The sequence below is a fragment of the Stigmatopora argus genome, chromosome 24 (genome assembly GCF_051989625.1).
Source record: "Stigmatopora argus isolate UIUO_Sarg chromosome 24, RoL_Sarg_1.0, whole genome shotgun sequence".
Lineage (NCBI taxonomy): Eukaryota > Metazoa > Chordata > Actinopteri > Syngnathiformes > Syngnathidae > Stigmatopora > Stigmatopora argus.
Window position 1 is genome coordinate 3,657,719 of NC_135410.1, and position 27,313 is coordinate 3,685,031.

Genomic DNA, 27,313 nt, shown 5'->3' on the forward strand with positions numbered 1-27,313 from the left:
GGCCTTGACCAGTAGGTGTCAGTAAAATTCTTTTCTAGTTACTAAAGCTATAAGAATGCATTTCATATTTCACAGTCTGCCAGAGGGCAGCAGCTGGAACAGGTTGTGACCAGGGTGGTATGGGTCCCTAACAATGTTCCGGGTCTGCTGAGGTAGCGAGGGCTGACAATGTCATCCATTGAGGACAGAGAGCAGCCGATGAGCTTCTGGGCGTTGTTTATCACTCCCTGCATGGCTTTTCTGTCTGCTGCTGTGCTTCCAGTGTACCACACTGTAATACAGTATGCCAGGACGCTCTCCACAGTGGCTCTATAGAAGGTTACCAGAAGCTTAGTTGTTCCTCCTGAGTACGCTCAGGAAATGGGGTCATTTCTGGGCCTTCTTCACCTCTGCCGTTGTGTTGGTAGACCAGGAGAGCTTGTCAGTGATGTGGACCCCCAGGAATTTGAAGGACTGGACCCGGTCTATGCATACTCCATTTATGAGGAGTGGGGCCAGATCTGTGTTGCGTTTGCAAAAGTCCAGGATTATTTATTTAGTTTTCGTGGTGTTTAGTGTGAGATTGTTCACCAAACACCACGAAGACAGTTTGTTGACCATCTCTGTAGGCAGACTCATCCTCCCCTGAGATGAATCCGACCACAGTGGTGTCATCGGCAAATTTGATGATGGAGTTAGAGTGGTGGGTTGGTGTACAGTCATATGCGAAAGTCTAGGATTATTTCTTTAGTTTTCGTGGTGTTCAGTGTGAGATTGTTCACCGAGCACCACAAAGACAGTTTGTTGACTTCATCTCTGTAGGCGGACTCTTCCCCCCAGGAGATGAGTCCGACCACAGTGTTGTCATTGGAAAATTTGATGATGGAGTTAGACTGGTGGGTCGGTGTACAGTCGTATGTGTACAGGGAGTATAGAAGAGGACTCAGTACACAACCTTGAAGGGAGCCAGTGCTCAGTGTAATGGAGGAAGAGGTGGGGACCAAGTCTAACAGTTTGTGGACGGTTGGTTAAGAAGTTCTTAATCCAGGAGCAGATGGAAGAGGATAGTCCAAGGTGGGAGAGTTTGTCAGCCAGAATGTCCAGTATTATGGTGTTGAAGGCTGAGCTATAGTCAATGAAAAGCATTCTCACATAGTCCCCCTGGTGTTCCAGGTGGCTCAGTGCTGTGTATAGAGTTACGGTGATGGCGTCCTCAGTGGACCTGTTTGCTCTATAAGCAAACTGGTGAGGGTCAACTGAGGGAGGGATTGTATCCCTGATGTGGCGGGCGACCAACTTTTCAAAGCACTTCATGATCACAGGCGTAAGTGCAAGAGGGGATGATGGATTGTTGCAGGGAACAATTGATAATCTTTGTGAAAACCCCAGTCAGCTGGTCAGCACAGGCCTTGAGCAACTTCCCAGGTACTCCGTCAGGGCCAGCAGTCTTCCTGGTGTTCACAGTCCGCAGTAACTGTCTCACTTCATGTTCCTGAAGCTTTAGTGTACTGCTGCAAGGTGGTGGATGTGTTGAGACTTAATCCGGTTTGTCAGTCTCAAAGCGGGCAAAGAAACAGTTCAGTGCCTTCCCTAGTGAGGCATCTGTGTTAACAGACACCTTATTATTGTCATTTTAATTGGTAATGTGTCGTATTTCCTGCCACATGTTCTTTGGGTTATTTTCTGTGAAGTGCTCCTCAATTTTCCTTGTATATGCTGCCTTGGCCTTTTTAATGCCTCTCTTCAGGTCTGCTCTGGTAGCGCTGTATTGTAACTTGTCCCCTTACCTGAAGGCGGTGTTACGGCATTTAATGAGTGCCTGTGTCTTACTGGTCATCCAGGGGTTTTGGTTAGGAAAAACCTGGATACGTTTGTTAACAGTGACAGTGTCCGTGCAGTTTTTGATGTAGGAAAGTACAGTGTCCGTGTAGTCCTGGAGGTTGTGGTGTTCAAAAACTTCCTAAAAGGTGCAGGAAAAACAGTCCTGTAGCTGAGAAAGGGTGTTCTCAGGCCATGTTTTTATTATCTTTATTTGTGGCCTTGTTAGCCTCCGGAGTGGGGTGTATGAGGGGGTCAGGGACAGGCAGAGATGGTCGGATCCAGACTTAGGCAGAACAGTCTTTAAACATGCTTTGTTGAAGTGACCGGCGACAATAAGGACTCCATCGGTGTGGTCAAGTTGATCTTTGTTTACAGTCGCTAGCAGGAGGCTAAGTGCCATGCTAACGTTAGCATCCGGTGGTATGTTAACAGCCATTACCATGACTACAGTTAGCTCCCTAGATAGATAGAGGGCCTGCACAGAACTGCCAAGACCTCTAAATCAGGAGAACACTGAGTGTTAATGATCCTACTGTTGCAGCACCAGTCGTTGTGTATGTACAGACAAAGCCCCCAACCCCCATTATGTGGTGTTACTGGGTGGTGGGCTTGGAACACAAAGCGGGCAAAAAAGTTGTTTGGGTCCTCTGCGAGTGCCTCATCTGAGGTTGCAGGAGTCGCTGTTCGGCCCTTGTAGTTCGTGAGGATCCGTATGCTCTGCCACATTGTTCGGGGGTCGTCAAGTTGTCCTTCTATCTTTCCTCTGTAGTGGGTGCGTGGTGACAATGCACATGCTCAGTTAAGGCTTGGGAGTTTCGACAAAGCTACCTTGTTGAAGCATTATTGAGCATGCTCATTGCCACCAAACCTCACTCGCGAAGCGTTATTGGAATGCATTGCTGCTTTATACGTAATTTATTACTGTCTGTGTGGAATGTGTGAGATTGTTCAAATAACTATAATTTATAAAAGAAAAATAGATAGGAATGACCTTTTTCACTCCGACGTCATTTCTCTTGTCGTTGCTGCCAGTGAGTAATATTGTTAAAGTATATTGATCTGATAATGACTTTTCACCACTAATCAATACAAGCAATCACGGGCATATGGGCAAAACAGACTCTATTTATTATTTATTAATTTATTACTGTTATTAATGACTAATTTCTTCAATAGCTCCCAAATCATTTGACGAATTGACACCAAATTCACAGAAAAAATAGGTGATTACGTTGTGTTTATCGAACGCCTTTTAGTTTTTCAACGACACTCCATTTATTAATTACGCTGTGCTGGAACTGCATGTTGACGTCATCTCTGGTATTTCCTTCTATAGACAGAAAAAAAATCAATGGCGTAGTTTTATTTTTATTTATTTAAAGACTGACGTCTATTTGTCAATATGGCATCTTTACATTAAATTGCAATTCGAATGAGGGAGTAGAAATCCGCTGCGCGTAGCGCCTCTTCTTTTTTTCTCTGTTCATGCGCACGTCCTCCCCCTTTGCCGTAAAACCTGAAGGACGGAAATTGAAGCGCGGCCGGCTTGACTACGGAAAGAGAAACAGCACTTGGCCGCAGTCAAAATGTGCCTTGTCGTCTTTTGGTTGCTATGGAGAGTATCCGGTACAAGCGTCTCCTATGTTGTGTTTTGTGGGTGGGAACCTATTATGCAGCATCATTGACAGACAGTCTTATGAACCAGTTGAATATCGCCAAAGTTTACCATAGCCAATAAATTATCAACTATCGAGGTGGGACCCTACCCAGGCGCTTCAGCAGTACTGCAAGACCCAAATGCAAGCTCAATTGAATCGCTAATCGTAAGCTAACTTTGTCTTTTGTTTCACTTTGATGGTGTTCAATAGAACGTTAATTTTACCTGTTATACATAGGTTTTGTGTTCTAACTGTTCTACAGGAGGGAGTTTCCCCCCCTCCAATTGCGCTAAGATAACTCCTAAGCTTAATGTTAACGATGTCACTAGCACCCATGAAAGCGAAACATCAACTAAATTCCACACGTTTCACCACAAAGAATCAGTTGAGAACACGAATAACATAATTTAAGCTATTCCATTGTTGTCTATTTTGCTCAGTCTTGCCTGGTTTCTATCCCTACACGAAATCTAGAAAATACTGATTCCTACACTAACAAACCCAGTTCCAAAACACAGTGAATCAAACAGAACATTGCTGGATTTGATTTGTTATGTTACTGGTATATTCCTTGTACAGAAACCCCCCACGGTTTTCCTGCTGAATTTATTGGTAGGGAACCCAGCAACCCTTAGGGAAACAAGACTTGGGACCACTGTTACTTGTACGATCTGGCATTTTTTTTGTCAAATAGGCAAGGCAGTGTTTCCCAACCACTGTGCCGCGGTGTGCCGTGAGCAATGGTCAGGTGTGCCTTGGGTAATATTCAGAGAGAAAAATTAATATCAATATAACGAGAATAAAATTGAACGATTAAAATCAAAATATGATGAAAGTTAAATTATAGAATATACTTACAATATTCAAATTGTGAAACGGTCATTTTGATGCTTATTTTTCTCTAACATGAACCAGAAGTTTTTTGGTTTCAAGGGCTTCAACTTTTGCGGACGTAAAGTCTGTGTGAGCACAACATTTTTTAGTAATATTAGGAGATGTAAGTAATATTTGGATAAAAATCATAAAATTATCCAATTAAAAACATTGCATTACTTATTTTTGCATCACTCAAACCGGAACTTGTTCAAGGTCCGCAGACATCAATTTTGGTGACTTTAGGTCAGTGTGAAAAATTAGATTTTCAAATAATTTTGGAGGTATATGTGATTCCTGCTGATAAAATTTTGACGAGAATGACTATTGTCATATATAGGTGACATAGTTTTAAATTAAAATATTTTCAGATGGTGGTGTCCCTTGATATTTTTTCAATGCAAAAAGTGTGGCGCAGCTCAAAAAAGGTTGGGAAACACTGGGCTAGGCTATAACTACTGGGCGTGCCACCTGAAGGTGTAATGGTTCACTCGCCTGACATAGATGCAGGCAAGTGCTGGATTGATTTCCGCTCGGTTAAGGTTTGTTTGGGGGGCGGCCCGGCGGCGCAAGTGGTTAGCGCGTCGGCCTCACAGCTCTGGGGTCCTGTGTTCAAATCCAGGTCATGTCCATCTATGTGGAGTTTGCATGTTCTCCCTGGGCCTGTGTGGGTTTCCTCCGGGTACTCCGGTTTCCTCCAAACATTCCAAAAACATGCATGGTAGGCTGATTGGACGCTCTACATTGCCCCTAGGTATGGGCATGGGTGTGAGCGTGCATGGTTGTCCGTCTCCTTGTGCCCTGCAAACGGCTGGGCACCGATTCTGGGTGCCCCCCGCCCCCCGTGATGCGCCCCGGCTCCAGCACCCTCCGCGACCCTAATGAGTATAAAGTGGTTCAGAAAATGAGATGAGAGCTGAGCTGTGATTGAATGTGCGAATATTTGTCTGTCTGTATGTGTACCCTTTGGCTGATTGGCCACCAATCTAGGGCGTAGGCTGCCTTTCACTCGAAGTCTGAAAGAATTGGCTTCAGCACCCCTGTGACTCTTGTGTGGATAAGCGGTACTGAAGATAAATGAATGAATATTGGGGATATGTATTTTGCCTTGTTCTTTGTGTAAGCGATTCCCGACCAAAACTTTTCCATATCAAATATAGAACTGGTCCAAGCCTCTATGTTGTTTTTGTTTTTTAATCTTTCCTGAAATTAAAAAAAAGTGTAATATGATAGTAGCTGATTTTAAAAAAAAAGGAAATGTATTAACTTTGGATGGGACTGAGAATGGCCTATGATGCTTTTTATACTCCAGGCTTGAAAGCCAAGAACTCTGTCTATGGCACATATCCTTGATTGTATTCCATTAATTTCCAGAATTTACAAAACCAGCATGACATGCCTCACATTCCATTAATATGGACAAGTATGAAAAGGTGATGAAAATTGGTGAAGGTTCATTTGGAAAGGCTATACTTGTCAAAGATAAGAAGGATGGGCACCAATATGTCATCAAGGAGGTCTGCATATCTGGGGTAAGATATTTGTGTCAACAAGTTGCCCCTTCACATGATAATGTAATGCCCATTTTATGACTTTAATGTTGATCCATCCTATAACCAGATGTCTGAAAAAGCGAGACAAGAATCTCGGAAAGAAGTTGCCGTCCTTGCAAACATGAGTCATCCTAACATTGTCCAGTATAAGGAGTCTTTTGAAGGTATTCTACAGGAGATTGTCTCCAATTGTGACGGAATTATGCATTATGAATCGCAATGATTACTGAATGAAAACGTAGTGATTAATTGTCTTTTTTCCATGTGAAATTATAGAGAGGGGTTTTCTGTATATTGTTATGGACTACTGTGAGGGAGGAGACCTCTTTAAGAAGATCAACTCTCAGAAAGGAATGTTTTTCCCAGAGGAACAAGTAAATAACAATGACATGACCATATAATATGAGTGGTCATGAATATTCTCAACATCTGAAAATGTGATGAAAAAATATTACACTTCTAATGTATTGATACAAAATCTTTCCTTCTAGATCCTGGATTGGTTTGTGCAGATTTGCTTAGCACTAAAGTACATCCATGATAGAAAAATTCTTCACAGGGACATCAAATCACAGGTCGTAATGAACAAACAACAACATACTTTATTTAATCCAGATGTTTCCAAACTCTTCCACAAAGGGACACAGTGGATGTAAGATTTCACTCTAACCAAACAAGACAGACAACACCTTTTCAACTATCTGGTGTCTTACAAATGTGATCAATTGACTACAGTCATGTGCTGGTTGTTTCCCAGAAACCTCATTAGTTAAATTGTCTGTACTGGAATGGTAGAAACAAAAAACAGAACCCACACCGACCCTTTGGGACTGGGTTGGGGACTCCTAATTAAACCCTTTGTTTTTTGCATTGGCACCACCAACTGTTATAATTGTATGCATGCTGTCTTTTTTTTTTATAGAACATATTTCTTACAAAAGATGGAACTGTGCAACTTGGGGACTTTGGAATTGCAAGGGTGCTTAACAGGTATAAAAGATCAAGAAAAATTACATGTTTTTTTTGGAAAAAAATAACTATAAATGTAGACCTGGGTGATAAAACAATAACAGTAATTATAATCACATAATTTTTGGCAAGATTAATAATAAAACCTTCGACAAAAGTCGATAAATATAAACTTCCATTACACTAACAGAACACCACAAAGAACAGGGGTGCTGATGCGACGTTCGAGACCAACATTCAGTAGACGAAAAAGATGATGAGGAATACTGTCATCCTTCACCACGTCGCAGCTTCATTACATCACGTTTTTGTATATTAAGTATGTTTAAAAAAGGTCATAAAAATCTCAAAATTCACGCTGAAACTCATAAGCAGAAGACGGGATAAAAATGGTGGAAGTCATGGCTCCGCTTCGATGCTGAATTGGGTGGCGCTCAGTGCTGAAGAAGCGATATTTCACTGTGGAAGAATGATGAGCTGAAAAATAAAAAAGGCCGAGAAGGACGACATCTTGCCTTCTCCTGTATTGTTGCGAGTGAATTTTGCATCGCGGATATCTCCTGTGGAGAAAGACTACCCCAAGCCTCCTAAGCGTCCTGGGCCATCTAAGGCATCCAATGAGCCCAAGAAAATACGAGACATTATGACTGACCGAAAAAGTGACATTGCGACATATGCTAAAGCCTTATCACGCCATTGCAGCATGAACAAGTAGCGAACATTCAGAAAAATGGAAACAATATCCTTTTCCAAGGACACAAAACTAGTGGTAACCAGTAGGAATAAAAAAATGAACCAGAATTATGAGGGATTTATGCCATAGATAAGGCCGTGAAGCTAGCATGACAAGAGGACGTCAACACACTGCTCAGGGATTGAGGAAGACGTGGGAGCGGACGACGACAAGGCTGACGATTAAGAACGTGGTCTTCCTTTAAGACATCTGCAGGAGATCTTTAAGATGGCTTGCGGTTTGCAACAACGGGTCCAGGTGAATGATGACAACATGGTCGGAGCCATTTAATTTGTCAACCATCTGGACTATGCATGGGCAAACTACGGCCTGGGGGCCACATGCAACCCATTAAATGTTTTTAATTAAATTAAAAAACCTTGTTATTTTTTTATTTTCCCTGCAATTTTGATCTTTTCCACTAGATAACACCAGATGCATTGGCTTTGTAGAGGTGAAGCGTAGGCCTATTTCTCCACGTTTGCAATATACCCTCTGACCCTTCTCGACCATCACCCCTTCTGTGAAGATGAGCGGACCTAAGAAAAGAGAAAGTGGAGAAAGAATGTCAAGTGATCAATACAGAGTGGACAACTAAATATTTTTTCACTGAACACCGATCATCTGCTGTTTGCCTAAAATGCCAAGAAACTGGCGGTTAAAAACAGTATAATATCCGGCACTTTGCCACAAAGCATGCGATCTATGCTAGCAAGCTGTCAACAAAAGAAAGGGAAGCTGCTGCTCAGAAGTTGGCAGCTAATTTACTGGGTCAACAAAGTGTTTTTCATCGTCAAACTGCCGTCAAGAGTCAAGTACCAAGGTCAGTTTTATGCTTTCATTCATAAACACTGTCTGAGGGGGAGTTTTTAAAAGAATGTATGGTGGAGACAACAGGTATTTTGTTTTCTGAGACCAAAGACAAATTTGAGAAAATCAGTTTATCACGACGGACAGTGACTTGCCGTGTGGAACTAATAGATGAAGATATCAAGACAATCAAACAAAAAGACGGAGTCATTCACGTTGTATACTTAAGTGCTGCATGAAAACAGTGATGTCAAAAACACTGCTCTGTTCATTTTTATCCGAGGTATTAATGACACTTGATATAATGCAGAAGTTTTTGACAATGGAGTCTCTGAAAGGACAAACACGGGGAGAGGACTTGTTTGACCAAGTGTCTGCTGTCATCGAAAATGTGAAGCTTGAGTAAGCTTGTCAATGGCACCACAGATGGATCTTTGAATTAAACGGGAAAAACGTTGGCCTGCTGAGGAGAATCCAGAATAAACTGACCAGGATGTAATTTTCCTTCACTGCATCATCCACCAGGAATCTCTATGTAAATCGGTATTACAGCTGAATCATGTGAATCCTGTCGTGAAACTTGTCAACTACATATGCGCAAGGGGACTTCAGCACCGTCAGTTTATTGCGTTCCTTGAGGAAACTGATACGGATCACCAGGACCTGCTTTATCACTCCCGTGTCCGCTGGTTGAGTTTGGGCAAAATGTTTGAATGCGTGTTGGAGCTCAAAAAGGAGATTGGCGTGTTTTTGGAGCAACTGGGGAAGGTTGATGGATTGCCTGATCTGAACAACAAGAGCTGGATTTGTGATTTTGCGTTTGCTTCGGATGTATTTTCACACTTGAACGAGCTCATCACGAGACTGCAGGGGAAGGATCAGTTTGTGCAAGACGTACACAAACGTGAATGACTTCAAATCCAAGCTGGCTTTATTCTCTACGCACCTCTCTAACGCACCTTATGGAGAAGCATTACCAATTTCGTCATACGCAGTTTCTTGGTGTGATGACAATTAGACTTTTGTTGTTGATGATGACGACAGAGCCTATGTCTGATTATTATTATTAATATTTTAGAAAATAAAAATGCATGACTTGCCAGAGTCTGGGTCTTGGGAGGTTAAGACTCATTCCAAAGTCGCATATTTTGTTGTAATGCTTTTCTTCATTTTCATTTGAAATTAAAAGCACGTTTTCTCTATATCCCAAGATGTGTATTTTTTTCTCCAATGAGGGGTACTCCGACGATTCGCCAAAAGACGTTTGGCCGACAGACAGTTCCCCGACCGGACGTTTGGCCGACCGGACGTTTGGCCGAACGGACGTTTGGCCGACCGGACGTTTGGCCGAACGGACGTTTGGCCGACCGGACGTTTGGCCGAACGGACGTTTGGCCGACCGGACGTTTGGCCGAACGGACGTTTGGCCGAACGGACGTTTGGCCGAACGGACGTTTGGCCGAACGGACGTTTGGCCGAACGGACGTTTGGCCGAACGGACGTTTGGCCGAACGGACGTTTGGCCGAACGGACGTTTGGCCGAACGGACGTTTGGCCGAACGGACGTTTGGCCGAACGGACGTTTGGCCGAACGGACGTTTGGCCGAACGGACGTTTCTCGTTAGTTAGGCTTTTCAATCCGGCCCGCCGCCGGCGTTGTCCAAATTCGTGTGCGGTCGATTGGTCGCCAGTCTTTTGGTCGCCGTCTTTTGGTCGCCGTCTTTTGGTCGCCGTCTTTTGGTCGCCGGTCTTTTGTTCGCGCTCTTTTAGTCGCCCGGACCGCGACAACGGGTGACCAAAAGACCGGCGACCAAAAGACCGACGACCAAAAGACCGGCGACAAAACAAGGTAAAACAGCACGGTCTATTCATCAATAAAAGCCAACAATGGCCATGAGCAGTTACACTGAGTTGACGTGTGAGTGTATAAGAGTTTGTATGTACATGAGTTGTCCCATTAGGAAGGTACGTCAGTCAGGGTCTTAACAAGTTCTCCAACAAAAAACAATAAAAGTACGGGAAATTTGGAGCTTTTCTTTAGCCTAATATTTAATAGGGCATTAAGTATGACTAAATAGTAATTTGCAGGTTGTATTTAGCGAATTTGAGCAACGATTTAAATGGTAATTATCAATAACCTTCCGGGCGACCAAAAGATCGGCGACCAAAAGACCGGCGACCAATCGACCGTGTACCGTCCAAATTATAGTAAAAATGACCTAATTCATTCCCCTTTGCCCTGCAATACTGCTCTCTTTTGTTGAATAATAATGTTCTTAATGTTGAAAGTAAATATGAAAATAAATTTTCACCTTCAATTGTGTCTTTTTTCTTATATTTCAATCCCCAGGTTTGATAAATTACATTGCGTGTCCAAATGCTGTCAAATTTTAGTATCCATTCTGGCCCGCAAGTCAAAAAGTTTGCCCACCCATGGTATAGACAAACTTGCCTCTTTTATTAAAAAGAAGACAAAGCAAATTCACAGATGGTGTTTATATATATTTGTTTTGTCTTCTTTTTAATAAAATTGTCAAAAAAGTAGTCTGTAATTCTATTACAGGTACAACTGTGGGAAACAGAATTGTCTCTCTTATTTTTATAGAAGAAAACAAAAATAAAAAACAATACAGGAAGTCATTCATTGTGACTTTTAACCAAGTTATTCAATTTATTCAGTGTTTAGCAATTTTATATGAGCAAACTTGAGTTTCTTCCAGAGATTAATCTGAGTTAAATAAGGCTCAATGAACACCACTTCAAAATAGTACAATGTTTTTCTCTCCTGGTCATCCTTGGATTTTTCTATTTCTGTTATTAGGGCTCTATCTAGTGGATATTTTACTGCTTTAATAAAAACACCATCTGTGAATTTGCTTTTTCTTCTTTTTAATAAAAGAGGCAAGTTTGTCTTTACCAGGGGTAGGCCAACTTTTTGATTGCGGGCCAGAATGGATACTAAAATTTGACAGCATTTGGACACGCAATGTAATTTATCAAACTTGGGGATTGAAATATAAGAAAGAAGACACAATTGAAGGTGCAAATTTATTTTCAAATTTACTTTCAACATTAAGAACATAAGAGAGCAGTCTTTAATTGAGAGTGATGAGTGGTATTGCAGGGCAAAGGGGAATGAATGAGGTCTCTTTTACTATAATTTGGACAACTCCGGCGGCGGGCCGGATTAAAAAGACTAACAGGGCCGTATATGGCCCGCGGGCCGAGGTTGAAAAATATGAACACACATGATCCGGGGGCGGGGCGAGCGCGCGAATCCCGCGACGGCGGAACGTCCGTTCGGCCAACCGTCTGGTCGGCGAAACGTCCGTTAGGCCAAACGTCCGTTCGGCCAAACGTCCGTTCGGCCAAACGTCCGTTCGGCCAAACGTCCGTTCGGCCAAACGTCCGTTCGGCCAAACGTCCGTTCGGCCAAACGTCCGTTCGGCGAACTGTCCGTCGGCGAAACTTCTTTCGCGAATCGTCCGGTGACGCCAATGAGGTGGGGTTACCAAAGCAATCCATCCATCTGCTCCTGGTCCGGGCCCTTTGTCAAATGTTAGAATCCATTGTGGCCTGCGAATAACATGTAGTATGGTACTAATAATAGGGGTGATCCTACTTCACGTTTTTTTTATTTTCGTTTTTTCGTCTGGTCTACATTATCTGTGATATTCGAGGGATTACTATAGAGCTCACACAGAGACAGAAAGTGAAAGGACAATAACACAGCCAACATGAGCGATATTGAGATGCAGAACAACACCGAGCCTACCCACTAAAGAATCCAAGTGAAGTCTCCCTGTCTTGTACTTTATCTGTACTCATGAATGCACGGGGGGCACCCTTGAGATCAAACAATTGACTGATCTTCGGCAGTCCTCAACATATCCTCCCAATCCTTCAAGCCTGCAGGTACACGTTCAGGACATCAGTCCATAGTCGTAATTCTCTCTCTAACGTCTATATAGCATGTTCCAGAAGAGGTTTGACTATAGGGCAAGATGTCATGGGAAGACAATAAGAGAAATTCTGACAGGGTAGGACTCTCAAAGATACAGAAGGTATTTCTTTCTTTTTTAATAAAAAAAAAATGTCTTTTAAACATCTGTGCACAAACAGCAGCCTTATTGGAAATTTTCCTAACCCATTTTAACCGACTCCTCATTTGAGGACAGCATGTTCTGTCATCCTTCACCACTTTGCGGCTTCAACATTTGCGGCTTCAGTGCATCGTGTTTTTTTTCATATTACCGTATTTTCACGCATATAGGGCGAGTGCAATTTCAGTGTTTTTGCCCATTGGAAAGGCGCTTCAGCTCAATGGGCGCTAGCATGACACATACGATAGCATGCATGTTAGTGTATATTATGCTATCGTATGTTATGCTAGCATGTTTTTAACAAAAAAGGTCCTACGAGAGCAACTTCTCCCAACCATCCAGGGGCAATTAGGTAATGAAGAATGCCTTTTCCAGCATGATGGAGCACCTTGCCAAAAAGAAAAGGTCATAACAAAATGGCATAGGGAAGATTTTGGGCCCTTGGCATGGAAACTCTCCAGAAGATCTTAATCCCGTTGAGAACTTTTGGTCAATCCTCAAAGGGTGGGTGGACAATCGAAAACCCACAGATTCTGACAAACTCAACACAACACAAAATTTTGGAAGAATGGACGGCCATCAGTCAGGATTTGGTGTAGGGAGGGAGTTTTCTTATCTTTATTCCACAACAGAATGACAAAAACATTTTTTCAAATTATATTTTGTATTGTTTGTTTTTAAAGTAAGGTAACATAGTAACTGTCGTAATTGAATAACGAGGAAAGTAATTTATTTACTCATTCACCGAAGTTTGAAGTTTCAAATTTGAAAGACAAATGATGTCATAGCTATCGTGATAATTATCTATCGACTGACCATTTCTTTTTATCTCAATTTTTGTCATATCACTCAAGCCTATATAAATGTCTGTTTTGTTTTCCAGCACAGTAGAACTTGCAAGAACATGCATTGGAACCCCTTATTATCTTTCACCTGAAATATGTGAAAATAAACCATACAACAACAAAAGGTAATAGATCACTATTGTAATTTTATGCAGCTTTCGTGGTTGGTCATAGACAAGGGGTAACCCGTGATGTGGGAGAATGAGCCACAGGAAATGTTATTAAAAGCCTAGTGTCAGAGCTTAACGTTGGAAGCTGGCTTCAAAACAAACTTTTCCTGTCTGATTCAAACAAAAAAAAATTCTGGTACAAACTTTTTTGTCTGTTTGGTGACAATCACTTTTAGACAATTGTACAGAGGTTGTTTTGTTATATCAGTGATATAGCGATACATAAGATTCCCCCAAAAATATGTCTATCATTGTCACGATTTAAAAATTTAAAAAAAGTAGCGCATTTTATGGACTATATGTCTCTAATTACCGATAATCTGTTTTACGCTGTATTTATAAAAAAGGTAGATGTTACATTTAACAGGTGCCTATCTAGAATGATGTTGTCCCGATTGAACTATTTTTACTTTAAAGTACCGTAATTACTCGAATATAACACGCAGGTTTTTGCAAAATAATTAATTCCAATAGTTGGGGGTGCGTGTTATAATCAAAAACTTTTTTTTTTTTTTTTTTTTTTTTTTTTTTTTTTTTTTTTTTGTGTGTCTTGTTACATGGCCCTTAGCCTGGTGCTTTTTCTTGCCAAATAAATTGAATTGAAATTGAATTGAATAAAATAAATTACAAATTTTCGATCGAAAAAAGCATTGTCAAACTCACTTTGACGCACGGATTTTACGTCATCTCGTAGAGCCGACGCACGGATTTTACGTCATCTCGTGAAGCCGAGACCACCACTGCCCCCCTCTAGCCTCGTACCCGTCTCAGTTCACCCTCTCTCAGTTCAGTGTTATAATCAATAACTAAAATAAATTACAAATTTTCGATCGAAAAAAGCATTGTCAAACTCACTTTGACGCACGGATTTTACGTCATCTCGTAAAGCCAATCGGATGATGTGTTGTGGGAGGAAGAGGAAGTGGATGAAGGAAGCGTGGACGTTGATAGGATTCTCAACGAAGAGATGTATGAGAGGACAGACAAAGAGAGAGAGGAACTTTTCATTTGAAGGATTCTAATGAATAAATTTGTTTGAACAAAACAATCGTGAAACGAAGAAAAAAAGGTAAGATTTCTGATTTTCGTCAGCGGGAAATTTTAGGTGCGCACTATATTCGAGTACTGCGTTTTTCCAGATTTTTTTGGCCCAAAGTTATACCTGCGTGTTATTTTCGAGTGCGCGTTATATTCGAGTAATTACGGTATGTTTGTTCTTGGTTTCTGAAAAAATAAAATATTGCCCTTCCTAAAATTTGACTTAATTGTAACAAAAAAAACTGATGACTGAATCACGGCTTATACAGTGGGGCAAATAAGTATTTAGTCAACCACCAATTCTGCAAGTTCTCCTACTTGAAAAGATTAGAGAGGCTTGTAATTGTCAACATGGGTAAACCTCAACCATGAGAGAGAATGTGGAAAAAAACAGAAAATCACATTGTTTGATTTTTAAATAATTTATTTCCAAATTAGAGTGGAAAATAAGGATTTGGTCACCTACAAACAAGCAAGATTTCTGGCTTTCAAAGAGGTCTAACTTCTAACGAGGTCTAACTTCTAACGAGGTCTAACAAGGTCTCCACTCGTTACCTGTATTAATAGCATCTGTTTTAACTCCTTATCGGTATAAAAGACACCTGTCCACAACCTTAGTCTCTCACACTCCAAACTCCACTATGGCCAAGACCAAAGAGCTCTCGAAGGAAACCAGAGACAAAATTGTAGACGTGCACCAGCCTGGGATGACTGAATCTGCAGTAGGTAAATGCTTGGTGTAAAGAAATCAACTGTGGGAGCAGTTATTAGAAAATGGAAGACGTACAAGACCACTGATAATCTCCCTCGATCTGGGGCTCCATACAAGATCTCACCCCGTGGCGTCAAAATGATAAAAGAACGGTAAGCAAAAATCACAGAACCACACATGGGGACCTAGTGAATGACCTACAGAGAGCTGGGACCACAGTAACAAAGGCTACTATCAATAACAATGCGCTGCCAGGGACTCAAATCCTGCAATGCCAGACGTGTCCACCTGCTGAAGCCAGTACACATCCAGGCCCGTCTGCGGCAGTGGTGAAGAAGGCCCAGAAACGACTCCATTTCCTGAGGGTACTCAGGAGGAACAACCTGGACACTAAGCTTCTGGCAACCTATAAAGCAACTGTGGAGAGCATCCTGGCATTACAGTGTGGTACGCTGGAAGCACGGCAGCAGACAGAAAAGCCATGCAGAGAGTGATCAACACCGCCCAGAAGATCATCGGCTGCTCTCTGCCCTCACTGGATGACAATGCCAGCCCTTGCTACCTCGGCAGAGCTGGAACATTGTTAGGGACCCATACCACCCTGGTCACAACCTGTTGCAGCTGCTGCCCTCTGGCAGACGCTACAGGTCTCACAATGCACGGACAAGTAGACTTAGGGACAGTTTTTTTCCCCACAGACATCAGGACTCTGAACTTGAGTTAGCACGACACACAATCCCTTCTGTGCAATAACGTCGGGGTGTGCGGGCAAGACTGTATTAGCAGTATTTTAACCGCTTGAAAAACATTTTTACCTCCATGTTTTGCATTAAGTTATACCCTCTGTTAATGCTATCAGTTTAACTGTTTGTCTACTTAAAGCATTACTCAAAGGTTGATATTTTATAATTTGGAGGTGCTATTTTTTAACATAAACATAATTTCATCACTTGTTTCATACCATGAAAGGCCCCACCAGATTTTGGACATCCAGTGCCAAATAGAGCCTATTTCCAAATTTCCCTCGAATTTGTTTTACATATGGGATTCCCATTCCCTAAATATTCCAGAATTCATGCGCCAACGCATTTTGTCAAACCCAAAGCGACAACCATAATCTTAGCCAGATTTTGGAATTTGGAGAATTGTTCCATTTCCCACTAATCTAAGCTTGTTCTTGCCAAATGTTATCTCTGTAACATTTAGGTGCATTAACCCCATAATTGCAATGCTGTAAGTTTTAAGCTAAAGTTCTCTTAATTTGTATGCTTTTAACTCAATAGAAAGCAACGTCATTTGGTTGTATCAATTGATCAATGCTTATCCAATCCGTAATATCCTAATAGCCATCAACATGACCCACGCCAAAGCATATTTCACCCGCTCAGGACAAACAGGGAATGTCTTTTGTGCACTTGAAAAACACTCCATGTTTCTCCAGTCCAATGGAAATTATGCCTATCCTAAATCAATTATTTTATCCACCCCAGCCAGGTACAATTTGCCTAATTATTTGGATGAATGCCATGAATTTTCTCATGCCATTTCTCCATTGTTAATTTCATGTCTGATATCATTAACAACCAAATAACTCTTAATACCTAAGATCTAATTCGCACCTCACACGATGTTTACTTGAGATAAGAGCTATTTTCTGTAGTTGATCAATTGTGATAACCTACAATAATTAAATTAGAAAAACCAACCTTCTACCAGGCATTTCCTAATTACAAATTTCAATGTTCAATAAAGGACCCACAAATTTTCACCAATATGCCATAATATGGTAAATTTTCCATCCCTTTTTCTTTAACCAGCCAATCTGTTATGTCAAAGTATTTTGAACAAACCAACCATTCAAAAACAGTATTAATATTCTTTTATCCTCCAAAAGCTAGTTCTCTTTTATTAAGAGCCCTTCGAAATCCACAAATTGGTCAAAAATGGCTATTTTGCTCTATTCCCAATTCCAAAGCTTTTACCAAATCAATCTTTACCAAACAGATTTTCTATCACCTTGAAAGACATTTTTGTTTAAAATCCGAAAAATAAATGCGAAGGTAATCGCAGAACCCTGCATTTCTTGCAGACCATGTTTCTCTCTTATTATGAAATGTTTAACGGAAGCGTGCTCTTAGCCGCTAACTGTGACCTTTACACTCGCTGCGAAAGCAGCATTCTTCCCGCACACACATCTTATCTTTGTTTACAAATGCCTCCCCAGCGAGGTATCATGTTTGAAATGTCGCTTTTTTTTAGCTGTGCATAATGCATTTTAGAGAAGACTACCATTAATCCATAACAAGCTTAATTAATTCCTCTTCCGATATCCAACTATATCACAATATTTTGCCAAGACCCCATAATCAAAATATGCTGCTAGCATAACTATATCATAGCAAAAACCATTTTTGCCCTCAAGTTTGCTTCAGCACCCCCAAGGCCAATTATTGTAATGTCTTCACGGAAGTGGTCCAAAAATTTTAGTCGCTTGTGCAGTCCGGGCGCATATTGAATGACTGCATATAATCAAGCTTCTGTTTCTTAACACCATCCAATCGGTCGCTCCGCGGCCCGCATGTTTCTGCGCGTTCCAATTAAATCAGCAGCCGCAGCAAACAGAGCGCTTCCCCCGCAGTCGGCGCATTATTTGGCAAGTCTAGAGTATGATAAAAAACATTTAATTGGCTGTTTTGTATTCCTTTTCGTCTTTTAATCACCATATTCCCGCTAGCAAACGGGATCAAAGCCAGGCTAAGCTGCAATAAGCCATTTCATTCCAGTAAATTGACAGTACATTTAGGTACTATTAACAGATATTTTACACGTCTCTCCATTCGGACCTCTTATCCAAACCAGAATTGTTTCCGAAACGGCGGTATCCTGACCACCTGCCGTTGTCACAAAGACCTTCCTCCGCCTTGTACGTCGAGCACCTGGAATATCCATTTTAATTGCTGTTTTACAAGCTCCAGTATCACACAAAAATTCTAATTGAATTCCATTCACAAAAAATGTGATCCCTGGTTTAACCAAATCAAATGCCAATGTTTTCATTAAATTTAGCTCAACATCCTTATTTTCAAAGTCCCCACTCAAATCATTTTGAGCAGGCATGCCGACTAGTCATGCCGATTAGGCCTTGTTTTTAGAGACCCTATATTCCGGGCAATCACGGCAGATGTACTGAAAATGACTTTTTTAATGTTATTAAGCTTCATTGCAAGCACATTTATAATAGTACCCAAAATAACTCCAACAATATCCAATAAATTCCATACCATTTCACGATTGTGTCCTACTTGTTGATTCTTCACAAAATGTTTTCATTTTCTATCTTTATATTTGAAGCCTGAAATGTGGCAAAAGTTTGAAAAGTTCAAGGGGGCCGAATATTTTCACAAGGCACTGTATTTCAAGATGCAATAAATGAGTTTTGTTTACATATTTCATAACCGTTGATGCCATGTTACCTGGTTTGCAGGGCAATTAGCATTCAAGTACTAGTAGGAATTTGGTGCAATGATAGTTTGTATTCACTATATAAGTAAAGACTATATTTTCTTTTCTTTGTTTGTTATTTTTAATTTTTCTCTGTTTTGGCTTCCCTCTATAGTGACATTTGGGCCCTGGGCTGTGTTCTATACGAAATGTGCACCCTTAAACATGCAGTAAGTACCCTAACTGTAAATGTATGAACAAATTCATTTGGATAAAACATGTTACACCGATAGGCAGCCCGGCGTCTGTGTGGTTAGCGCATCTTTCTCACAGCTCTGGGGTCCTGGGATCAAATCCAGGTCAGTCCACCCCTCTGGAGTTTGCATGTTCTCCCTTGGCCTGCGTGGGTTTCCTCTGGGTACTCCGGTTTCCTCCCACAATCCAAAAACATGCTTGGTAGGCTGATTGGACACTCTAAATTGCACCTAGTTATGGGTGTGAGTGTGCATGGTTGTCCGTCTCCTTGTGCTCTGCAATCGGCTGGCTACACGTTCAGGGTGTCCCCCTCCTCTGGCCCAGAGTCAGGTGGGATAGGGTCCAGCACCCCTCACAACCCTAATGAGGATAAAGCAGTTCAGAAAATGAATGAACGAATGAATGTTAGACCGAGGGTGAGAGCCAAAGAGTATGTACTAGTAGTTATAAAACAATTCTAACCACTCTATGGTTTTGTATCTGCTTAGTTTGAGGCTGGAAATATGAAGAACCTTGTTCTGAAGATTATCCGTGGCTCATATCATCCTGTGGCTGTACACTACTCTTCAGAACTGCGTTCTATTTTGGGACAACTTTTTAAACACAACCCCAGAGAAAGACCTTCAGTTAGCAGCATACTGGACAAACCTTTCCTTTTTTGCAGGATCCAAAGTTTCCTCCCACCACAGGTAAAAAGTTCAGTCAGAATTCATACAGGCTTGAATTTTGTCAGTTCCACAAGCTTTATTCATCCATTTAGATCATTGCTCAGGAATTCCACCATACAATTATTCAGAAGCAGCAGAAAAGGGTTGCATATCGTGGATCAGAAGGTAAGCAAACAGTTGCTAGTTTTGGTAAATGTCCAGTTGTATTTTTACTACTTTTATCTATTCTTCCATTATTGATGTGCGAATTACAATGTAACTTGGTAGGTATATTGTCGGGGTGGGCGGTCCGGCGTGGGTTTTCTCTGGGAACTCTGGTTTCCTCCCACATTCCAAAGACATGCATGGTAGGCTGGTTGGACACTCTCAATTGCCCCTAGGTATGAGTGATCGTGAGTGGTTGCCTGTCTCCTCGTGCCCTGAGATTGGCTGGTCACTAATTCAGGGTGTCTCCCTTGTCCCCCGTAGTAATAATAAGTAGTAATCTGGGATATCCTCCAGCAACCTTAGCGACCATTTGAGGATAAAGCGGTTCAGAAAATGGATGAATATTCTAGGGGTGTATCAGAGTTTTATAAGATTTCTATCAGTGGATAAATTGCAAACTTATATTTGCCTTCAGCTTAGGAGTTAGCCCATAAATCATTTACCATATAATTACTATCGCATATTCAAAGTTCTATGGGGTCATTATCAAATAATAAAAGTAATTTAAAATAGTTTAACTACTGCAGATTTTGTTATCTATAATCCTTATAAAGCGTGATTTATGGATGTGTGGGTGTGTGTGTGCGTGGGTATGTTAGCATTCTCTCGCTACGTTTGTCCAAATCGTACAAAGTAGAGAGTTGACATTTTTTATGGTGGCCAGAAACAGCTGTCGGATCCTAATAGACGAGTGATTGAATGTCTTCACCTTCTCTAAGTGTGTAAACTCTATCTTTTATTTTTTAACACTGAAAGCATAGTTGATATATGGTTCGTTGTTTTTACATGATGTGCCTAAACGCACCGCGTGACTGATTGGTCGTAAGGTAGGACACCTTTCCATGTCATTTACAAACGTCATTTTCAGAAGAATTTCCGCCAGCAAGTTTCCAGGTGCTCTCCGAAACACTTTTTTTCCTGTTGTGACGGTAAGACTCGGCGACACACGATGGTGCGGCCGCGCTGACCCAACTTAGTTGTAAGGTTGGACGCCTTTCTACGTCATTTACAAACGTCATTTTCGGAAGAATTTCCGCCAGTGAGTTTCCAAGTGCACACACACACACCCATCCATAAATCACGTTTTATAAGGATTATAGAATAGGTAAAGCGTGATTTATGAATGGGTGGATGTTTTATGTAAACATTCACTCGCTACGTTTGTCCAAACCGTGCATCATAGAGAGTTGAATTTTTTTATGGTGGCCAGAAATAGACCAGTGGTTGAATTTTTTTATCTTCTCTAAGTGTGTAAACTGAAGTTTAAAGCATTTGCAAGGATTATCGGAGTATGCCTGACCAGAAATATGTTAACTTGCTGCTCTCTTGTGGTAGTTTTAAGCATTACACTATGCAGATAATAAAACCCATACCTTTTCAGTGCACACTGCAAAGCTTCCGCTTAGTCATTTCCGCTTGAAGTTAGTTGCATGAACTACGCAACAGCACCGCTATTTTGTGTGTTTTTATTTTCGTCATATTTTCACTTTGGTTTACAATGTTTTAAAAAAAAATAACACCCAAACATTGCTTAAATAGGTACAATTCGTCATCCTTTCTTTTGAAATTGACCGTCAGTTTTCCTTAGTTTTTCCTAAAAGGCATACTCCTGCTTCTGTATACCTGTACATAATTGTATACACGTTTGCTGTGCTATGCGTGTAACTGAAATTTTCCTTTCTCATCTAACCCAAAAGAGAATTTTTTTATAGCACAACAACTGTCTTTTGGTTCTAAACAAGCTGCTTGTATAAAATACACTGAACTGTGAGGCCGACACGCCAACCACTCGCCCAGGGGGCTGCCATTGTGCATATATCACTTACCAATATCACATTTATCTTGCTACTACGATGGACAACTGCAAAACACTATAATAAGCAGGATTTTTAGTCATCCATGTCATAGCCAACTCCATATCCTCAACACCTTCAGTTGGCCATGTTCGTCCACCGCTGTGGATTATTTGCAAAAAAAGCGGTAAAATGGAATACTGTGAAACGCTAAATACAGAGGGACAAACTCCCAAGCAGAGACATTGACTGCAGATAAGCCACATACACACTCCTTTTGTTGTGAAAAAATAATCGGATGCATTGCCAATGAGTTCACGGTCACACATTTTACCAGTCAGACAATGTTTCATAATTGGTATTTGGTTGTTTGGTTTCCTGCAGCATTGGAACACTGGTATCACTTGTTGGGGGTATGGAGACTTTTAGCAAGACTGACGAGGCCATACAAAGGACACAGGACTGGCAATACTGTCTGATGAGTCATCACCTTATCGTGGTCGTGGGGTTTGTGTGTCCCATTGATCTTTGGACTTATGTAGTCTGGGGCCTGGTTCCCCTGGTACGGCCACCCATTGTAAACTGGTTCAAGGTAAAGGAACCGATAAAGCAGGACTCAGAAGACCTTTTCAGCTGCGTTTTCCCTTGCCCGTTCTTGTTTGTCCGTATGCACCAAATGGCAATTCACAGTATCCACTCATTTTGGAGTCCTTGGAAGAAGTGGTGGAGTGCGCTCCTTCTAGGGACTCCCTTGTTCTACTGGTGGACTTCAATGCAGATGAAAAATGGCGGATGTCAGATCACCGCTTCTTCTCTCAGCGCTGAAGAAGCATAAAACCATAGAAGGAGAATGGATGTGCCAAATACCATAAACAGTGCCGAGACTTGCCATTTCCTGTTTTGTTGCGAGTTAATTTTGCATGGCGCACATCACCTGTGGAGATAGATTTTTTTTGTCGTCATTTGAGTTGAAAATGCCAAATAAATATTAATGTTCCTTTGTGTAGCACGCCATTGTGTCACAAATAAATCTACACTGTGGCGGTCTTTTGTACATAATTCAGCTAGTAGGTACCATGTTAATGTTAATGGGATCCGCCGTGTGGTTAAGAATGAGACACACGGGAAGGCTCTTCCCCCCCCAGGAAATTTATGCGTGTTGTGGCGCTTTGTATGCTGCGAATAAATAAAAATAAATTTTTGTAATGTCCAATAGCGTGGTGAAGAGGTCTGAGATGTAGCAGCTGGTCTCTCTGCCCAGATTGCCATGCTGCACGTTGCAGTGACCGTTCTTCTCCACGAAATGCTGCCGCTTTCATTTGCCCACCGGTGCGCACGCGACGCTGTTTAGCGCCTGAAGCTCGCATCTTCCAAGGCGCGGAACTAAATTCTCCTGTGGACTAAGATGCCCAGCCTCCGACTCCGAGGAATAAAAATATGAACCAGCATTATGAGGGATTTGTGCCGTAGATACAGTCGTGAAGCTGGCATGACGATAGGACATCAACACACTGCATGGGGCCACTCAGAAGGAGACTGATGACAACATTGTTGGAGCCGTTCAATTTGGCATTCGTCATGACGGTGTCAAGACAAAAACAACAGCAATATTTGTACAAGAAAAATGCCACTCGAATCTGATGAAGAGGATTTGGACTAAAGCTCCAATCACCAGTTTTTTCCATTATTTAAATCAAGCGGAGAGGAACTATTTTCACTGTGAGTACAGTATTTAAAGTATTGAAGTTTTTACATTTAGACATTATATTTAGATATTAATACATTACAGATATTTAATAAATACACTTGATAATTGTACTTGTGTACTTGTATTTTTGTATAGGTAAGAAAACGTAGTATGGTATGTAGTAATATAGGGGTGATCCTACTTTACGTTTTTTTCGATTATCGCGGCTCTACATTATCTGTGAAAAACTAGGGATTTGGATTTATGTGCACTTGGCACCAGGACACCCTAGGGCACAGTTCGATGATTGACTTTGTAATCGCGTCATCAGACTTTGAGAGGGGCGGAGCTGTCAACTGATCACCACCTGGCGCTGAGTTGATTCCGAAGGTGGGGGGAAAATGCCGGTGCAACCCGGCAGACTCAAACGTTTTGTGAGAGTCTACTGGAAACGCCTGGCAGAGTCACCCGTCAGAAGGAGTTTCAATTCCCACCTCCGACAGAGCTCATATTTCCGGGAAGAGGTGGGGAATATTGAGTCCAAGTGGACCATGTTCCGCTCCTCTATTGCTGCGCCCGCAAGGTGGTCGGTGCCTGTCGTGGCGGGAATCCCAGAACCCACCAGTGGATACCGGTTTTAAGGGATGCCGTCAGGCTGAAGAAGTAGTCCTATCAGCCTTATTAGCCCACGGGACTCTGGAGTCACCTGACAGGTACCGGCTGGCCAAGCGGCACGCAGCTCTGGTAATCTCTGAGTCAAAATATCGGAGACAGTGCCTCTGGATTGCCAGACCAGGGGAGTGTTCCCCCTTTTAAAAAGGAGGAACGGAGGGTCTGCTCTAATTGTAGTGGAATCACACTCCTCAGCCTCCCCAAGAAGGTATTCGAGGTTACCAGAGAGGTTGGGCCGCTGGGAGGTCGAATCTCGTATTCAGGAGGAGCAGTGTGGTTTTCGTCCTAGCCGTGGAACCGTGGATCAGCTCTATACCATCAGCGGGGGAGCATGGAAATTTGCCCAACCAGACCACTGTGCTTCATTTGACCGTGTCCCCCGGGGAGTCTTGTGGGGGGTACTCTGAGTGTATGGGGTTCCGGAATCCCTGATACATGGGGACCGTCCCTATATGGTGTTAGAGTCTGGGCCGCGTAGCCGGCAGTAAGTCGGATCCCTTTCCAGGGGATTTTAGACTCCGTCAGCGCTGCCCTGTGTCACCGATTCAGTTCATAACTTTTATGGACATAATATCTAGGCACTGCCGTGGCGTGGAGGGGATCTGGTTATGTGGCCTCACTATTGCACCCGGATTTTAGCAGATGAGGTGGCTCAGTTGCTTCATCAAGCTGTGATCTTTAACTCTCACTGTAACGATTTGCCACCGAGTGTGAAGTCGGAATGAGAATCAGTAACTCCAAATCTGAGACGATGGTCCTCAGTCGGAAAAAGGTTGCATGCCAAATTCCTCGCAGCACTGACTGGTCAAGGAATGTCAAGCATCTGCAGCCAGTGATGGTCAATCGGGGCATGAATAGACATGATGAGTCGATTTGTCTTGAACTCCGTGGCAGAGGCTCCACTGAACCCCTTAGATCGACTCACTGAACCCCTAGGGTTTGATCAAACCCAGGTTAAGAACCACTGCCCTAGGGCATTACTACAATGTTTCCAGTTAGCAAGGTCAACTGATGAGCCGATGTGGAGAGGTACACAATACCGTTCAAGGACACAAAACAACTCTACTAAGGAAATGAGGTTCATGTAGTCATGATTAAATAAAGGCAAAAGACAGATTTTAATATTGGACACACTTCAGCAACCATTTGTCATTACGCAATGTGACAAATGATGCTTCAAAAAATAGTTCATGATATTCAGGTAATGACAACAGATCTGATGCTCTATTTTGAAACTGGTGACACAGGCCTCGGCGTTTCAGTTTCATTCTACAAATTTCTTATGACATTATAGGTACAGTCAAACATTTTGTAAAATTAAGTGAAATAACTTTTTTTTATGAATTAATATATGTATTTTTTTCCTGTGATTAGCTAAATATCCTACCCATGGTTTCACGCCATCTGTTGCTGCTAAGATTACCACACCAGCATGTAAATATGGAGTCCCTTTAACTGCAAAAAAGGTGTCTGTAACAAGAAAATCCTCAGACAAGAAGATGGCTACCAAAGATAAAATGGTTAGTAAACTTAAATTTCGGACTGTAACAGACAGGCGTGAAATACTCATTTAAGGATTACTTTCTCCTGTCTTTAATATACCCAGAATTTTCTGAAAGCCTTTGTTATATGTTCAGGCCCCTGGCTCCATCTACAGAAGTGTAAGTCATGGAGATGAAGAGAGGCGAAAACAGATGTGATACTGAAACTGAGGGTTGAGAGAGAGCGAGAGCGAGAGAGAGAGCGAGAGAGCGAGCGCGAGAGCGAGCGCGAGAGCGAGCGCGCGCGAGAGAGAGAGAGAGCACGCGAGAGAGAGAGCGAGCACGCGAGAGAGAGAGCGCGCGAGAGAGAGAGAGCGCGCGCGAGAGAGAGAGAGCGCGCGAGAGAGAGAGAGCGCGCGAGAGAGAGAGAGCGCGCGAGAGAGAGAAAGCGCGCGAGAGAGAGAAAGCGCGCGAGAGAGAGAGCGCGCGAGAGAGAGAGAGCGCGCGCGAGAGAGAGAGAGCGCGCGAGAGAGAGAGAGAGCGCGCGAGAGAGAGAGAGCGCGCGAGAGAGAGAGAGCGTGCGAGAGAGAGCGCGCGCGAGAGAGAGAGAGCGCTGAGAGAGAGAGCGCCGCGCGAGAGAGAGCGCGAGAGAGAGAGAGCGCGCGCGAGAGAGAGAGAGAGCGCCGCGCGAGAGAGAGAGAGAGCGCGCGCCGAGAGAGAGAGAGAGCGCGCGCGCGAGAGAGAGAGAGAGCGCGCGCGCAGAGAGAGAGAGAGAGCGCCGCGCAAGCGCCGCGCGCGAGAGAGAGAGAGAGAGCGCGCGCGCGAGAGAGAGAGAGCGCGCGCGCGCGAGAGAGAGAGAGCGCGCGCGCGCAGAGAGAGAGAGAGCGCGCGCGCGCGAGAGAGAGAGAGCGCGCGCGCGAGAGAGAGAGAGCCGCGCCGCGAGAGAGAGAGAGCCGCCGAGAGAGAGAGAGCGCCGCGCGCGAGAGAGAGAGAGCGCGCGCGCGCCGAGAGAGAGCGCGCGCGCGCGAGAGAGAGAGAGCGCGCGCGCGCGAGAGAGAGAGAGCGCGCGCGCGCGAGAGAGAGAGCGCGCGCCGCGAGAGAGAGAGAGAGCGCGCCGAGAGAGAGAGCGCGCGCGCGAGAGAGAGAGAGCGCGCGCGCGAGAGAGAGAGAGCGCGCGCGGCGCGAGAGAGAGAGAGCGCGCGCGAGAGACGAGAGAGCGCGAGAGAGAGAGAGAGAGCGCGCGCGCAGAGAGAGAGAGACGAGCGCGCTGCGCGCGAGAGAGAGAGAGAGAGCGCGCGCGCGCGAGAGAGAGAGAGAGCGCGCGCGCGAGAGAGAGAGAGCACGCGCTGCGCGCGAGAGAGAGAGAGCGCGCGGCGCGAGAGAGAGAGCGCGCGCGAGAGAGAGAGGCCGCGAAGAGAGCGCGCGGAGAGAGAGCGCCGCGCGCGAGAGAGAGAGAGCGCGCGCGCGAGAGAGAGAGAGCGCGCGCAGCCGCGAGAGAGAGAGAGAGCGCGCGCGCGAGAGAGAGAGAGAGAGCGCGCGCGAGCGAGAGAGAGAGAGAGAGAGCGCGCGCGCGCAGAGAGAGAGAGAGAGAGAGCGCGCGCTGCGAGAGAGAGAGAGCGCGCGCGCGAGAGAGAGAGAGCGCGCGCGCGAGAGAGAGAGAGAGCGCGCGCGAGAGAGAGAGAGAGCGCGCGGCGAGAGAGAGAGCGCGCGCGAGAGAGAGAGAGAGAGCGCGCGCGCGAGAGAGAGAGAGAGCGCGCGCGCGCGAGAGAGAGAGAGCGCGCGCGCGCGAGAGAGAGAGAGAGAGCGCGCGCGAGAGAGAGAGAGAGAGAGCGCGCGCGCGAGAGA

General features: G+C 43.5%; 1 protein-coding gene across 23 annotated transcripts in view; it reads left to right on the forward strand.

Moving 5' to 3' along the window:
- The first annotated feature begins 3,242 nt into the window (after positions 1-3,242).
- The window catches only part of nek1 (NIMA-related kinase 1), an 81,372-nt gene continuing 57,301 nt past the window's right edge, over positions 3,243-27,313 (forward strand). For 8 of the 23 annotated variants that reach the window (XM_077594682.1, XM_077594673.1, XM_077594679.1 and 5 more), the window contains exons 1-11: positions 3,440-3,623; positions 5,706-5,863; positions 5,952-6,048; positions 6,161-6,258; positions 6,376-6,459; positions 6,807-6,874; positions 13,383-13,469; positions 18,881-18,935; positions 19,449-19,649; positions 19,721-19,793; positions 25,362-25,507. In XM_077594682.1, the coding sequence (XP_077450808.1) occupies positions 5,747-5,863; positions 5,952-6,048; positions 6,161-6,258; positions 6,376-6,459; positions 6,807-6,874; positions 13,383-13,469; positions 18,881-18,935; positions 19,449-19,649; positions 19,721-19,793; positions 25,362-25,507 (1,026 nt within the window). In that variant the 5' untranslated portion in view covers positions 3,440-3,623; positions 5,706-5,746. The other 15 variants (XM_077594676.1, XM_077594686.1, XM_077594681.1 and 12 more) reach the window with 6 other exon arrangements.